Here is a 15,380-nt window from a genome sequence, read left to right on the forward strand (position 1 = left end):
GTTCTATAGTGGCCATGTCAAAGTCCAGATCTGAAGCCAAGTGAGAATCTATGGTGCTCTTCAAAAGTTGCATTTAACAAACAACATCCAGCAATCTGAAGAACCTGGAGCAAATCTGCCAGGGAGAATAGATGAAAAGCACTCCCAAACAGTGTGCAAAGCTGGTTGGAACTTACCCCAACAGAATTAAAGCTGTAATTGCAGTAAAAGGTGGTTCTATCATGTAGTCTGAAGGGGTTGAATACTTATGAAAGCAGCATTTTTCAGTTTTTAATGTTTTAAAGATCTGCTGACAAATAATGAATTTTGTTGTTGAATGTTGTTGTTTGTGTTTGTATTTTTGTATTTAGTTATTTTTCTTTATCCGTAATCCCTGTATGTATCAGGATAATGAGCAGGCTATCAACTGTAGGCCATTTTTCATGTACCTGTCACTTCTTTACCAGGTCTACTGCTATGAACAGAACTGTCTCCACATTGTTGGAAAACGACAACTTTTTAACCTGACTCTAAATGTCTTTTAGTTAAAATTAAAGCATCACATTAGGGCAATGTGGGGTTTTTTTTTATCTTAAATACTCAGGTATTTTAAAAAATACTTAAAATACCTGAGATTTAACCATACTATATTTCATAGAAATATATTAAAGCACATTTAATTTCATCTCAGGTTGACCCTGAAGTGTGACCACTGCACCAAAGCTAGTGCCGGGTTAACTCTCTCCACCTTATTGTGAAAAACAGGAGAAATAAGGGGGTTTTTTTCCCCAACCTCACATATGGGCAGGCATAATTTTCTAAATTGCTTAAATATCTGTTAGCGGAATACTAACTACTTCATCCATCCATCCATCCATCCATTTTCTATACCGCTTATCTTACAGAGTCACGGTGAACCTGGAGACTATCCCAGGGAGCATCGGGCACAAGCCTGGGTACACCCTGGATAGGATGCCAATCCATCGAACGGCGCAATCACACACACATTCATACACCCATGCATACTCTGAACATTTTGGACATGCCAATCAGCCTACCATGCATGTCTTTGGACTGGGGGAGTAAACTGGAGTACCCAGAGAAAACCCCCGCAACACTGGGAGAACATGCAAACTCCGTACACACAGGGCAGCGGCTGGAATCGAACCCCCGACCCTGGAGGTGTGAAGCGAATGTTCTAACGGCCTAATATTGAACATGATGTTGTTTTTTATGACTCACAGCTTGGAAAAGTGTTTTTTTGGTTTGTTATTCTTGCTGCTGTTGTTTGCCCTAGCTGTACTTGTAATTTCAACATTTACATTTAAGGCTCCCTAAATGCACGTTGGATATTTGTCTGCTAAATTACTTAGTATTATAACTATACAGTAGATAATGCTGTCCTGTAGCATATTCTGTGTGCTGACAGTAACAGTGCTAACGTTTGTTAGTAGTGAAACTGTGGTTAATACTTGTATTGATTAGCTACAGTATTTACAGATGAGACTGAAATCTCCCGGTGCTCCCGGTGGCCAGAATTGGCTGAAGCAAATGGGTTTTTCTTCATTGATAGCCACAGAATTACTACAGAGCACGCTAATCTCTTGACCGCTGCATGTCAGGAGAGAGAGAGAGAGAGAGAAGCCTCTTTTGCGCATCGCGAGAGGCGTCGGGTTTAACGGCTCGGATCGCGTGCTCGTCGGTTGCACGGTCCCGATGACGTCACTCGCCGTGCTGCATCATGACCGGAGGAAGGGCAGAGTCTCTGCGCCAAACTGGAGAACGGGGAGCGATGTAAAAGAAGGCACAACCCCTGCATTGTCGCTGCGGATTGCCTTTGGGACGTGTTTCTGCGCAAATGAGTCTCCCTGCGTCTCAGCTTCACGGACCGTAAATCAGCCGCCCACGCATTCACGCACGCACGCACGCACGCTCACGCGCGCAGTCACTCAGTATACACAGGTGAGAGTGAAAAGGAAAAAAAAGGCCAGGGTGGGTGTGGTGTCTGATCTAAAGTAGAAAAGCTGTGTGCGTGTGTGTGTGTGCGCGCGTGTGTGTGTGTGTGTGCACCTGACATTCCCAGACCGGTGGAGCAGCTTTGCGTATGGACAAAGCAGTGTCCCGCGATCAACTTTATCCACTAGTCTGTGTGTGTGTGTGCGTACGCGCGCGCGTGTGTGCGTGTGTTTATGGGTGAAGGACTCGCAGAGGTGAGTGATCATCACAACTTGTGTTTCTATCTGTTTATTGTATCTGTTAATCTGTTTATTCTGTTTATTGTGAATCCTAACTTTATTTTCAGAGGATGGGGATGCAAAAAATGATGTCTATGATATCTTTTATAGATGCTTTTATAGATAGATAGATAGATTAACTGACAGATTACCTGATTAATAAAGTAGCATCCATGGTACTGATACCAATACAGATATATTAAATGTCTTATTAAATCTTGCACTAAATCACAAAAGCGTGTCTGTCGTTGAATCGAATGTGTATTTCCTAAGTGCTTGTCATCTGGACTGTTGAGGAATGTTCTAGCGGTTATAGCTTTGTTTATGCTGTTTGTCTCCGACTGTCTCAGTTGACGCAGGTGAACTGTGACACCTGCCCTTGACTCTAAACAAATGATTAACACAAATGACTAATTGACTTGTTAAAACACGTCGGCTGATGGTTTCATCGAGCGGCTCTATAATTTGGGCAAGAATTATGAAATGGACCGTTCCACTACTCCTTAGTTGACTGGAAGGAAGGGTGAGTTTTCAGCTCACTGGAACTGTGGTGTCAACCATCTATCTGATCAAAGCAAGAGATTTTGTACCATTGTGCTCACGGTGCAAGATGGTACATGGTAAATGGTTTTCCCTCATGTCTCAAGTGCCTTTAGTGTTAGCAGTCAGCAAGTGGAGGGAGATCTGATAAGAGCCTTGAGACAGGAGTCTTTCAGGCTTGCAGCATGGTAGGATAATAACCTGCTAATAGCATACGTGACGATTTGAAGTAGCTGCAGGGAGAGGATGCGCATGTACTAGAATTTCACCAAAGATTTGCCCTTACAATTGGTGATTACCCCTCAGGGTATTACCACAGATTGGGAGATGCTGAGTTACACCGCTAATTGCCTTTGAGAATCCCATCTCAGAGTCTCTCTCTCTCACTCTCTCTCTTTCTCTCTCTCTCTCTCACGTTCTCTTTCTCTTTAATACTGTGCTCATATTCCTTGCAGAAACACATTTAAACATATTTACAGAGTTGTACTATGTAAACATTGATGAACCCATGTGCTTGAAAACTTCTTTCCATGTTTCAGAGCTGGCTGATTTTGTTGATCTCCCTTTTTCTCCATGCCCCCGTGGGAAATTAAGGCTGTAGCTTAGGAAAGTTTCAGCCTAGGAAATATGTAATAGAATGCCCTTATGGGAAAAAACGGGGGGAATGTTCTAGACAAACAACTTTGCAACACTTCTGTAACATGAAGCCTGTTGTGTTTTGTCTTGTTTTCATCATCATGCTGTCCAGTGCCAACCAGCATCTGGGAAGGACAAATCCAGAAGCATGGATGTGAAGAACATGCGAGAATACATGGGCTGGCTGTACTACCAGTATCTCCTCATCACAGGCATCTACGTCCTGGAACCATGGGAGAAGTCTATCTTCAATACGGTGCTCTTCACCGTAGTGGCCATGGTGGTCTACACTTCCTATGTCTTCGTGCCCATCCACGTGCGCCTGGCACTGGAGTTCTTCTCAGGACTGTGCGGGGAACAGCCAGAGAGTACCGTAGCGCTTATGAACTAAAAAACTGAGGGGGAAATGGAGTTTTTTTTTCTTTTTCTTGTTTTAGAGCTTTTCGTCTCTTTTCTCAGGAAGATTCAGGAGTGATAAAAGAAAAAAAATGCAACATGAAAAGCCATGTCCAAACTGTCTTCTCCTTTCCTATCTAGCCTCACAGTGACATTGTACATGATGGTGTCGGACGGGACCCTGAATGAGTGCTCATGTTTTGCATGACAGGACCAATCCGTCACTTATGATCGTTTGCATGTGGCTGCTTCGCCATTGGTTTTACCCATTATACATTTCTGCAATATGCCTGCGAGACAAAGTGTGCATTACTTCCTCTCGTAGATGTCTGTTTCCTTTACAAACATGTCAATCTTGTTTGAATTCCTGTTTGTATTCACGTTCCCTATGCAATGAGGCTCCTCTGAGTGCAAAAATAATGTTAGCTGATGTAATATTGATCATCGTGTATGACTCCTGGTAAGTTAAATCCACATGAGCAATAGTTGAACTTCTTCCTTGTGATATAATCTCTTACTGTTCAAGCATGACACCTGAAGTTTTATAAACTACACTCGAATGACCTGGTATGCAAAGAAAGCTTCTTGGCTCAACAAACTGTCTTCCGTCCTGTACTGAACAGTGCATGCGTTCACATTTAGATTGAAGGATTATTATCACCTCGACCAATCGACACACACCCTTCATTTATGTTGCGTCGTTATTTTGTCTGTTTATATATGATGTATCTATATATATATATATATATATTTATCTACAGAATACTGGAATACTGAATACTTGGCTGGTTACAATGTCAGTAACCAACCGTTTTGTACACTTTTGCGTGCTCTTTATGCCATACACGTATTTTATGAATGTTCAATTTGGAAATCATATTGTGTTTTATTTCTGGAGACTATATATAGAATATAGAGTCACAGATGTCATGCCATTTTATAGGACATTTCATAGATTCTGATATGTATATGGACATGATAGATTTCGTCAGTGAACGTTTCTTTTTTTTATTACACGAAGTTGATTTTTCACAAATAAAGTAATTTTACAAGATATACTTACTGGTTTTCGCATATCCTGTATACCAACATGCTTCAGAACTGCAGTGTTACAAACTCTACACCATCAACATAGGACATAAGACAAATCAAATAACCTTTAAGGGTGCCACTTTTGACTGGAGTGTATGGTAGAACCTTGTTTCCATCAGTAAGGTCCCCATTGGAATGCTTGAGAAAGTGGTTCTACTTAGAAAGTGTTTCTCCTAGAACCCCCCTGTTGTAGAAACATATGTTTATTGTGAAATTCTGAAGTATTGAAAATTCCACATCAATCATCAATCATCTTGAAGCTCTAGGTAATGTTTATGTTCCCTCAAGGGATTTGGGTTTTAACCTAACATAAAATTTCAGACAACAAGCAACGTTTGCACAACGTTCTCCTAACCCTCAATATACTCCATCAGCAAATACATGTTGGGGTTGTTGGATGACATTTCCTTCTTTCTTTTTGTCCTGGAGCTACAACGGTAATGTAATGGAAGTTGACCTCACCCATTTTTTTTTTTTTTTCCATAAATACAAACAGGTGACAAATTAAAGGGAAAAAAACTGTGACTCTGTTATGCTACAGGAGGCATTGTGCTTGACATGGGTTGGTTCCACTTGACCTCTTAGAGTGAATAGTCACTGCAAATGAGTACAAAGTCCTTTTGATGATCAGCTTGGATCCCATGATGAAACGTTTCTATTCTGATGGGAGTGGCTTCTTCCAGGTTGACTCTGCCGCATCCACATCCACAGCTCGTTGAAGGGTTTAATGAGTATGAAAATAAGATTTAAATCATATGATATGGCCTTCACAGTCAGCAGATCTTGGCGGGACATGTTAGACAGCGCTCTCCACCACCATCATCAAAAAAGAAAACTAACCAATGATCCTGACTCTTAGAACCTGAGATCTTTTTTGTCCCTTTAGTGTCACCTATGATTTACATAGTCACAATAATCCAAATGGACAGATTTCGGTTCAAAGTAGAGCTGTGTTATCCAAAATGACTGTCTCATAACATTCTAACATTTTAAGATTGTAAGTTACACTGTGTCGTAAACCACAACACTGAGTTTGTGTGACATCTCTGGAAAAACCTGATCCGTCTGAGGCAGATATTTACAGTATTTATGAGCATGTATTTATGAAAAATATATTGTCCATGAACTTTAGTGTGCAAACATTGACTGATCAAATACGTTTGGAGTAAAGGATCATTTGCTGTGTACATAAGGTTTTCTGCCAGATTTTAATCTGTAATGAGGAAATGAAAAGCTGATACACTTTCAAAACACAACCCAAACTCAACACAAGAAAAGGACCATAAACACTACATGTAAATATGTTGGAAGTATGGGGTCTTTGATAAATTGTCCATATTAGTCTCACAACGTACAGTGCTCAGTCGGCATGTAAAACAGTCCGGACGTAATGATAAAAGTACTTTAAAATGAACAATAAATAAAGTGGCGCGTCCAAACCAGTTTCACCAGCTCTGTGTTAAAGGTGCCTCGAGGACCTGCCTTGTGAATCTGTTAGCTTACTGCTTTCTTTACAGCTTCCTGAAGACAAACACGATATAATCTGCTTTACAATGTGTGTTAAAAGACAACAGTGGTCCACACAAGAGGACAACGTTCAGTCATGGTATTTCTCATGCTAAATTCACAGCCAGAAGCAGAAAAACCATCAACACTGATGGATACTGAAAGGTATAATGGATAAAAAAATATATAATGGATATATCGGAATAGTGTGGTATTTGATGAGATGCAGCATGAAAAATTTTTTTTTTCAATAATCATAACACCCAATAATTATTGTTTTGATAATTATTACAACTTCACTTTTTTTTAAGGAGGATTATATTTAATGGTAGGAGTGGCAGTGTATTTGTTTAGTAGGGGAAAATATATTTGTTAAGAGGATCGGCTCTTTTTATTCCTGAACATTCCAACAACATTAGGTCTAAGTTGAATTGTTATATAGGTCTACTTGCTTTAAGGTTTGGATTAAATCCATTCCATTCAAGAGTCCAATCAAACAGGCAAATAAATATAAAACCTCAAGAATAAATATAGTAACGTGATTTCCTTTAACAAACAAACAAAAAAACAAATCAACAAACAAAAACCATCTTGGACCCCCTGGTTGTGTGTAACAAACTCCTTTTGTCCCTAAAGCCCCCTTTGAGAACCATTAATTGTATAGCATAGAAATATATAAGACGTTTTCACTGCTCCTTTCCTTAACATCTTCTAGCGTATTTAATACAGCACAGCAGGAAATAATGCTGTCTTGTGACATCTTTATCAACACCAGCATGCATACCTCTAGTCTCAACCAGATGCCCTTCACCTTCGTGGCAAAGAAGAAGAAGAAGAAGAATAGTGCACCTCCTGTTTATATCTGTGTTTATATCTGTTTAGAACTCATTATTTGTTCATTCCAAATAGAATATAATATATACAGTAGTATACGTCATATGGAAAGATGAGAATGGGAAAGATGATGAGCCTGACAACTTTGCTATTTGCACAGGAAGATTCCTCCCTGGCCGTCCTCCACTCAGTCATAGAGCCACAATTTCATAAACAACGTTACATACCTAGCCAAAGAGTTCTCTGTGTTCTTGTATTTCTGTAGTAACTTAATAGTTAAAGTTATCTGGTAGTAATTAAATACACTTTTAGAATTCCTTACAACACAGCATGTGCTGAGTAGAAGTCAAATTGGATTCTTACCAAAGTATAGCACATCTGACCACATCTACACCTTACATACTCTAATTAAAAAAATACACCAAGCACCAAGGATTATTTTATAAACTTATTGAATGTGGCAGTAAAGCTCAAAAAGACTAAAATCTTGAGCTTTCAGAAAAGATCCAGATCCCAGGGAACACAAAAAACATTCACATTAGGAAATAACCACATAACTCACTCATTACACTATAATTATCTAGGACTGAAAATCATATCCAAAGGCAACTTCAACTCTGCAGTGAATGAACTGAGAGATAAAGCCCACAGGGCGTTTTAGAGATTGTCCTTTAGAGACATTGTCCATGTCCTTTAGAGATTCCTGTTAGAATTCGTCTGAAAATATTCGAATTTGTAAATGAACCGATTGCCGTCTATAGCAGTGAGGTGTGGGATCCGTTAACAAATCAAGAATTCGCCAAATGGGAAAAACATCCAGTTGAAACCCTGCATACAGAATTCTGTAAAAATATTCCACAAGTACATCGCCACACAACAAACAATGCATCCAGGTCAGAATTAGGCAAATATCCGCTAATTATAAAAATACAGAAACGGGCATTCAAATTCTGCAAACACCTCAAACTCAGTGACCCCCCAGTCATAGTGGTGGCTTGGTGGTTAAGGCTCTGGGTTGCTGATCGGAAGGTCGGGGTTTGTTGTTGACCAGAACAACAAATGAAACAAAACTACATCACCTACTGGGAAAACCAAACACAACAACAGAGTACATCCATCCATCCATCTTCTATACTGCTTATCCTTTTCAGGGTCACGGGGAACCTGGAGCCTATACCAGGGAGCATCGGGCACAAGGCGGGGTACACCCTGGACAGGGTGTCAATCACATACACATTCACACACCCATTCATACACTACGGACACTTTAGACACGCCAATCAGCCTACCATGCATGTCTTTGGACTGGGGGAGGAAACCGGAGTATCCGGAGGAAACCCCCGCAGCACGGGGAGAACATGCAAACTCCGCACACACATGGCCCCGGTGGGAATCAAACCCCCGACCCTGGGGTTCCCAAGCACGTTGAACAGGTACAGACTCAGTGGACACGCCCTTTCAATAGAAACAGGAAAACATGGCTCCCACAGGAAGAAAAGTTGCGCCTACATTGCAACCAAAACACAGTCAGAGACGGAGCTGCACTTCCTAACAGATCCCACAAAATACACACAAATCCGAAAAAAATCCTTCCCCAAAATGAAACACACACCAAACATTCGACAATCTGTCAAACAGTGAGAAACTCCCCCTCCTACTAGGAGAAGATAAAGACTGCTGTATATTAACAGCACAATATGTCTCGGCCTGCCACAATATTAGAGGCAGTGAGTGATCTGCCTCACTCTTGTGTTTCCTGTCATTGTTATGATTGCTCTTCTTTATTTATTATTATTGTTTGATATTTTTTCTTACTTGTATTAGTAAATTCACATTTATCCTGTAATTTTATACCTTTTATCTTTTTTTTTCAATTATTCTATATATAGTACATTTATTTTGTTCGTAATTTGGACATTTATGTACATTGTTTGTACACTTTTTTTTTCACTTGATCTATTGTATTTTAGTCAGTTTTATTTTATTTCTCTTGTGTTTACACTACCCTTCTCTTGTACTTGCTTTGGCAATACAAATGTACAATTGTTTGTCATGCCAATAAAGCACATGAAAACAAAAAATGTGTCAGTATCAGTACCACCCTGGCAATGAGGAACATAAAGAAGTAGAGCTATCTTATTCGGCTCATTCTTTGAAACCTTACGTAAAAAAAATTATACAAGAATCTCAAAAAAAACACTGTTTGAGGAAAAGTGTATGCTTTACATTTTTGCAGTCAGAGAAACAAATGGCCAGATTTCAATGGATTTTCAAGGTACGATATATTGGGTTGTCCTTGGTATTGTCTATAACTATGCATCCAGGCTTGGCTTTTTCTCAGGAACACAATACAACCATTCTCTAACAGTCGTGGCTGGGATCATGTTTCCTAACGCGCCTACTTCGGCTCAACTGAAATATTACAGGCGCCAAAACAAAGTAAAGGTGCTTGTAAAAATGCCACGGTGACGACTCATCACGATGACCATGGCTAGCTGTTTATTTCACTTTTACCTCATTCGCCATGCTGGAGTGATCTTTACCATCCTTGTAAAAGCCTGTATATCAATGGAAAAACTCCGCACTTCAAATGCTGACCAAACAAATACACCCAAAACAGTCACACAACCACCGATGGTTTGTGGCTTTAGTTGAATTACATCCCGTTTAGCCAAATACTGTGGTTACACCTGCACATGCTCCTTCAATGCAGATACCTGACAGCAGTAAAATTATTGGAAAATGTGTTTATAATCTATAATAATAACAACAACATACAAGCACATAATGTAAGCGTAACGTATGGTAATGGGTAAAAGTAGTCTCACGGCCTTTAAGCAGTGCTGCAGTGTGTAGTAAAGTTGACAGACAGATGAATAACACTACATCAAAGCCCAAAGGTGTATCTGGTTTCACTGTACATCATGATGTGTGGTTTTAGAAATGCAAACGCAAAAGAGATAGATGTTCATGCATCTAACTAGGCATGAGGCAGGAATACTTCCTGGTCCTGTATTGAAATAGGTCTTGGTATAGGTATGTTGCAAACCCTGAATTTCATCTACAAGGTAAACTACAATGACTTTTAATTCAATTGCTATAGTAGCATAGTTTGAATAATGGTACTGTTGAAGAAACAGTTATTTACATAATATATTCTATGCGATCTGAACATTTAAAATTCAATTCAATTTGGTCTGTCAGCATTTGCAAGTTAGAAGTTTGTTTGTTTTTTTTTTTAAATGTGACAAATTGGATTTGGCCTTTGCCCTTTGTTTTTGTACACTTTATAGATTAGAAAGAAGAAAGGATTGTTTAAATCGTCATGAATCTCAAAACATTTCTCTCATTGTTGACTCTTTGCACAATGTTTATCATTTAATATGTATAATATTTCAAAGGGGTGAAGCCAATCATAGCCAAGGGTTATTTTATTGAGATCGGCGTATAGATCAGATTTAACGTGGTTTGAAATTTACTCTAGTGTAATCATATTCTAGAAAAAAGAATGATGGATGGGAGGAGAGAAAGAACGTGTCCTACTGGCAAATCAAGTTTAAATAACAATGTGTTAATAGATAATAGTTTAAACACAATAGGTTAAAGGCCCCCTGAATCGCCATCTGATATGCGTCTCCAGCAGCACTGTAATATCCTTGACATCCATCACGCCCTGGGTAAACTCCAGCACATTACAACAATAGCGTTAAACTCAAGAATCAAAGACACGGTGGTGCAAACAGAGACCTGCCCAGATATTAACTTTGGTTGGTTGGTAAAATCTGTTCCTGCAGCATGTAAACATGGTGAAAGGTTACAGTCGGTTAAAGGAGGTGAAAGTTACAAATGTCAATGTCAAATCTGTCAAAGTTTTATTTGGTAAGTGATCCCGATGTACAATTTCGATTCAGTGAAATCTTACATATAATAGCACTTTTGAGTGAAATTTTAATAAACCTTATCACATAGTAGCTTTACACAAATACATATGTATGTTTATATGCCTAATGAGCAAGCCAGAGGCAATAGTGGCAAGTTAATGAGGAAGAAAACTTGACAGGAACGAGACTCATGCTCTTTTGGATGTACCTCGTACTTACAAAATTGTACAAGCTTTTAATTGTAAAGTCAAAGTCATGTTCGTTTATAAAGTGCAAACTTGCAATGTCTCTATAGGCTTACAGGCTGTAAACAGATGTAAACAGACCAGAAGCCTTGACCTTGGTGAAGAACTAGAGCTCTGAATTATCCTCTTCTCATGCTGCTAACCTAACTAGGTTTTTCCTTTAGAAGTATCTTGCAATTTCCTTCCACGTTTGTTCACACAAACCTGAGTAACTAAGTAACTGAGCCTCTGTGCTACTCCACATACTGCAGATGCCTGTATCAATTTAAAATACTGATGCTTGCCTACAAAGACCAAAACAGACCTGTCCCCTCCTGATGGTGATGGAATGAATGACTGAAGGAATGGCTGAGTCACATGGTTGTCTTTATACAAAGATTGAAGACACACCACTTCACTAAACATATTTGAATAATAAAACTGCAGTGAACGTAGTTTTTTTTTTTTTTTTTTTTTTTTAATTGAATACTCACTCTCAGGCTATCTACCTTCTAACAAAGTTTTAGCTTAATAGTATTCATAGACCCTGGTCTTTTGGTACTAGTGTGAGGCTTTGTTTTAAACAAAGTCCATAAAGCACTTGGATAATGTCATTTGCCAAATGCTGAACGCCAAGCTCAGGTTACTGTCTGTGCAGAGTTTCACATTTTCGCATTGATTGGACGTAGCTAAGATAAACTGCCACTAGGTGTGAATGTGAGTGTGTGTGTGTGTATAGTTTTGAGTGACGGACTGGCATTCCATCTAGGGTGTCATTCTTGCCCTATGCTGACCTGGGATGTTCTTGGGATAGGCATGTAATACTTGCACTGAGAGAGAGAGAGAGAGAGAGAGAGAGAGAGAGAGAGAGAGAGACATTACCAACCAGCCTCAATATGAACTTTGTCGGTTGTTTGGTTTGTAAAGTCAATTTCTGTTGGTTAAAATAGTTTCAGTCATTTGACTTGCTGAAATCCCCAGTGTTGATTTAACACCCAGAGTGTTGAATTTACACTGTAGAGTCTAAATAGTCAAATTGGACACAAATGAACACTCTGGGTGTTAATGCAGCACTAGGGATTTTACTGTGTGTAAATAAAGCTGCTGATCCCAGCACACTTGTACACTTTGGCTACGTGAGCAGGACACAACAGTCCTTTTGCGCTTTTGAGCTTATCTGTCATCGCCCCAAGAGCAAGTCACAAGGTTCATGCCCAAAATTAAGTACTCTAAAGATAAGGGGGGGGGGGATTGGGGGGAAAAAAAAGAGTAGATATGGAGAAGAGAGAGAGAATTAGGGGTCATTGTTTCGTTGTGTTTCAGAGGGACCCTGTGGTCACTTTCCCAAGTGGGTTGGGTTTCAAATAAAGGGGGAGGGGATCACGTTCCCAAAACACAGTCCTTCTTCTTGAAGAAATCTGAGAGTGTCACAATAACGCTCCACACCTCCCTATCGGCCCCTTTTTTTTATGCCTAGCTGACAAATTACTTGTTGTAGTGCAACACCTCAATCTAGCTCACCTTTAGTGTGTCACAGGCTCCAAATGAACATCTTGCCACTGACTTCAGATACTGAGTAGCTTTATTTCTTTTAAACTCATCTGGTTTTACATTTATTCATTTAGCCAGCGTGCCTTTATTTGTCTCGTCAGCAAGGCAGAAGCCAGTCAAAAACTTGGAGTACAGTTAGAGTTAAAGCACTTTGGGAGGAGGTGACAGTGATGCCAGTGCCACAAGATCATGTTTCCATTAACTGTCGAGAAAATAGTGCGAGTTATTTATAGGAAGAACTGAAAGCCAAAGGGTTGGAATAAGCGCTAGTACTTAGGAATTGTATAAGTACTAGTCATGGATTAGTCAGGCAAACTATAAATAATACAGCAATTTAAGTCAAGGTCTAACTTGCATTAGACTGCAATGTAATTATATGTAAGTATATAACAGCAAAGAATGCTGGTCATCAATCACCTATGGAAAGTAACAGTCCAGCAACAGAGAACACAGCTATACAGACACACACTGAGAGGAATTATGGACTAATTTTGGTTCTAGACTCAACATTATACACTCAGAACATATGGGATCAAGGTGCCATGAGTACAGACACATCTCCATTCTTTAGGCTTATTTGCTTTGGATTAAACTTGTCAACATCAGCACAACAGGAAATCAGGAAGTTACTCATTTTCATGAGATGACAGTAAATTTCCCTACCAAAGCAACACAACTTTGGCTTTGAAAAAGAGACAACAACTAGATGACTTTATGGTTTAATGCAATATATAAAGTGGAGCGATGCAAGTTAATCCCGTAGGATAACATAGAGAAGATAATATTGTAATATATTCCAACAAAATGGTCAAATAACGTATCTTAATTAATGCATTAACAGTGATATTAATGATATTTAATAAATATTCACTGTTGTTCCAGACATAACAATTGGAACTCAGATTTCATACTTCTTCAAATCAGGTCTGGACACAATAAGGAAAAATCATGGCAGAACTTGGGCTTCTTTCGGGCACGTTTGGTTATATATTGCCTCATACGGTATTTTAGGATGCTGCCGTGTTTCTGAATACAAATGTACGTTTGTTTGTACATTTGCACTCGACTCTATTGGATCTGACCAGATTACACTTTTTTTGAACTGACATTCAATCTGCTTGGCACCAAATCACCGTCTCAGACTTCTACACGTCCACACTTTTTTAGATCCTATACAGTAGCTCTTCCCTCCATATTTCATTTCAGCACTAGTTTCTTACTAACAGGAATTTGATCCTATCAGACCTGATATTTGGACGATGTCAAAAATAGGTTTTAAGCCATAAAGCAACATCTTTTGTAAAGAGACAATCTAATAAAGAATACACAGAAAGCTGATTTGTTCTGATGACTGCAGCCTGATTGAAATGTAACCCATTTGGCAGTTTGATTAATAGCTAGCCTAAAGGAAACATGTGTGAATATTATTTGTCATGCTCAGCTGTCAGTGGTAATGTATTTGTCATGCAGGCTGATGTATAAAGGTATGCATGTTTGATCATTACAGGAAAGGATAGAATCTGCAATATAAACAGCTTTCTGCCGCCACCTGTAGGCCACAAGAGCATCTGCATGCTAGGATGCTTGGTGTTACTTGTATCAGTTGTGTGCTCTCATTTCTATATTTTGGTGGATTTAATACATGCAGACTTTATCTATGTAATTTGAGACATCTTTAGCGGTTAAATGCTAATCATCACAGAGCACAAGCAACACACGGTTCTAAACTAAGCACATCCTGAACCGTTCTCCACTTGGGGCTGCTCTGTTTGACTGGTCAGAAGGTGTTGATTCATTTTCTAGAACAATAAAGCTCCGACTGGAGTTCTGGCTGCATGGTTTATATTATTGCACTTGTTCTAATACGTTATTGTTTCTATAGCAACAACTGGCACAGGAATTATTTTATATGGCTTAGTGGTTAGCATGTTCGCCACACACCTTCGGGGGTTTCCTCCGGGTACTCCAGTTTCCTCCCCTATTCCAAAGACGTGCTTCGTAGGCTGTTCGGAATTTCTAAATTGTCCGTAGTGAGTGAACGTGTGTGCGATTGTGATCTGCGATGAGTTGGCACCCCGTCGAGGGTGTCCCCTGCCTTGTGCCCCAAGTTCCCTGGGAAAGGCTCCAGGCTCCCCCGACAACACTGTGTGGGATAATTGGTACAGAAAATGGATGGATGTCTGGATGGATGATATGAAGCTTTTTGTAAGGAGATGTTTAACATTTATGGAAGTCAAGTCTCTCAGGTAAAAATCAGAGGTAAATCCTTAACTAAGTTTACTGCCATGTGGAAAGACTTCAGCACAAAAGACTCTTTCCAGCTTCTCCGTAACCCGACAAACTGCATTTATTTTATTTATTTTTTGGACGATTGTGCACGTCCAAAAAATTTAACATAAGTATGTGAAGCAATGCACCAAAGCCATGCATGGTAGCCAATGTGATCAGACGATGTGTTCGGCTCAAGGTATTCTAGTGCTGATAAGTGTTGTGGTTCTGACCTGCCC

At 39.5% G+C, this 15,380-nt stretch overlaps 1 protein-coding gene across 1 annotated transcript; it reads left to right on the top strand.

Moving 5' to 3' along the window:
* The first annotated feature begins 1,746 nt into the window (after window positions 1-1,746).
* Window positions 1,747-4,294, top strand: sptssb (serine palmitoyltransferase, small subunit B). Its single transcript, XM_053651516.1, has 2 exons — window positions 1,747-2,189; window positions 3,502-4,294. Exons 1-2 carry the CDS (start codon window positions 2,169-2,171, stop codon window positions 3,778-3,780), a joined length of 300 nt encoding a protein of 99 aa, XP_053507491.1. The 5' UTR covers window positions 1,747-2,168; the 3' UTR covers window positions 3,781-4,294.
* Window positions 4,295-15,380: the final 11,086 nt, after the last annotated feature.

The sequence above is a fragment of the Ictalurus furcatus genome, chromosome 20, assembly GCF_023375685.1.
Source record: "Ictalurus furcatus strain D&B chromosome 20, Billie_1.0, whole genome shotgun sequence".
Taxonomy (NCBI): Eukaryota; Metazoa; Chordata; class Actinopteri; order Siluriformes; family Ictaluridae; genus Ictalurus; species Ictalurus furcatus.

What these genes read in the sequence shown, in the direction of transcription:
- sptssb (XM_053651516.1), top strand. Translation starts at nt 2,169, where the DNA reads ATGGGTGAAGGACTCGCAGAG. An exon ending in TGGGTGAAGGACTCGCAGAG is followed by an intron (nt 2,190 to 3,501) that starts GTGAGTGATCAT and finishes CATGCTGTCCAG; the next exon opens with TGCCAACCAGCATCTGGGAA.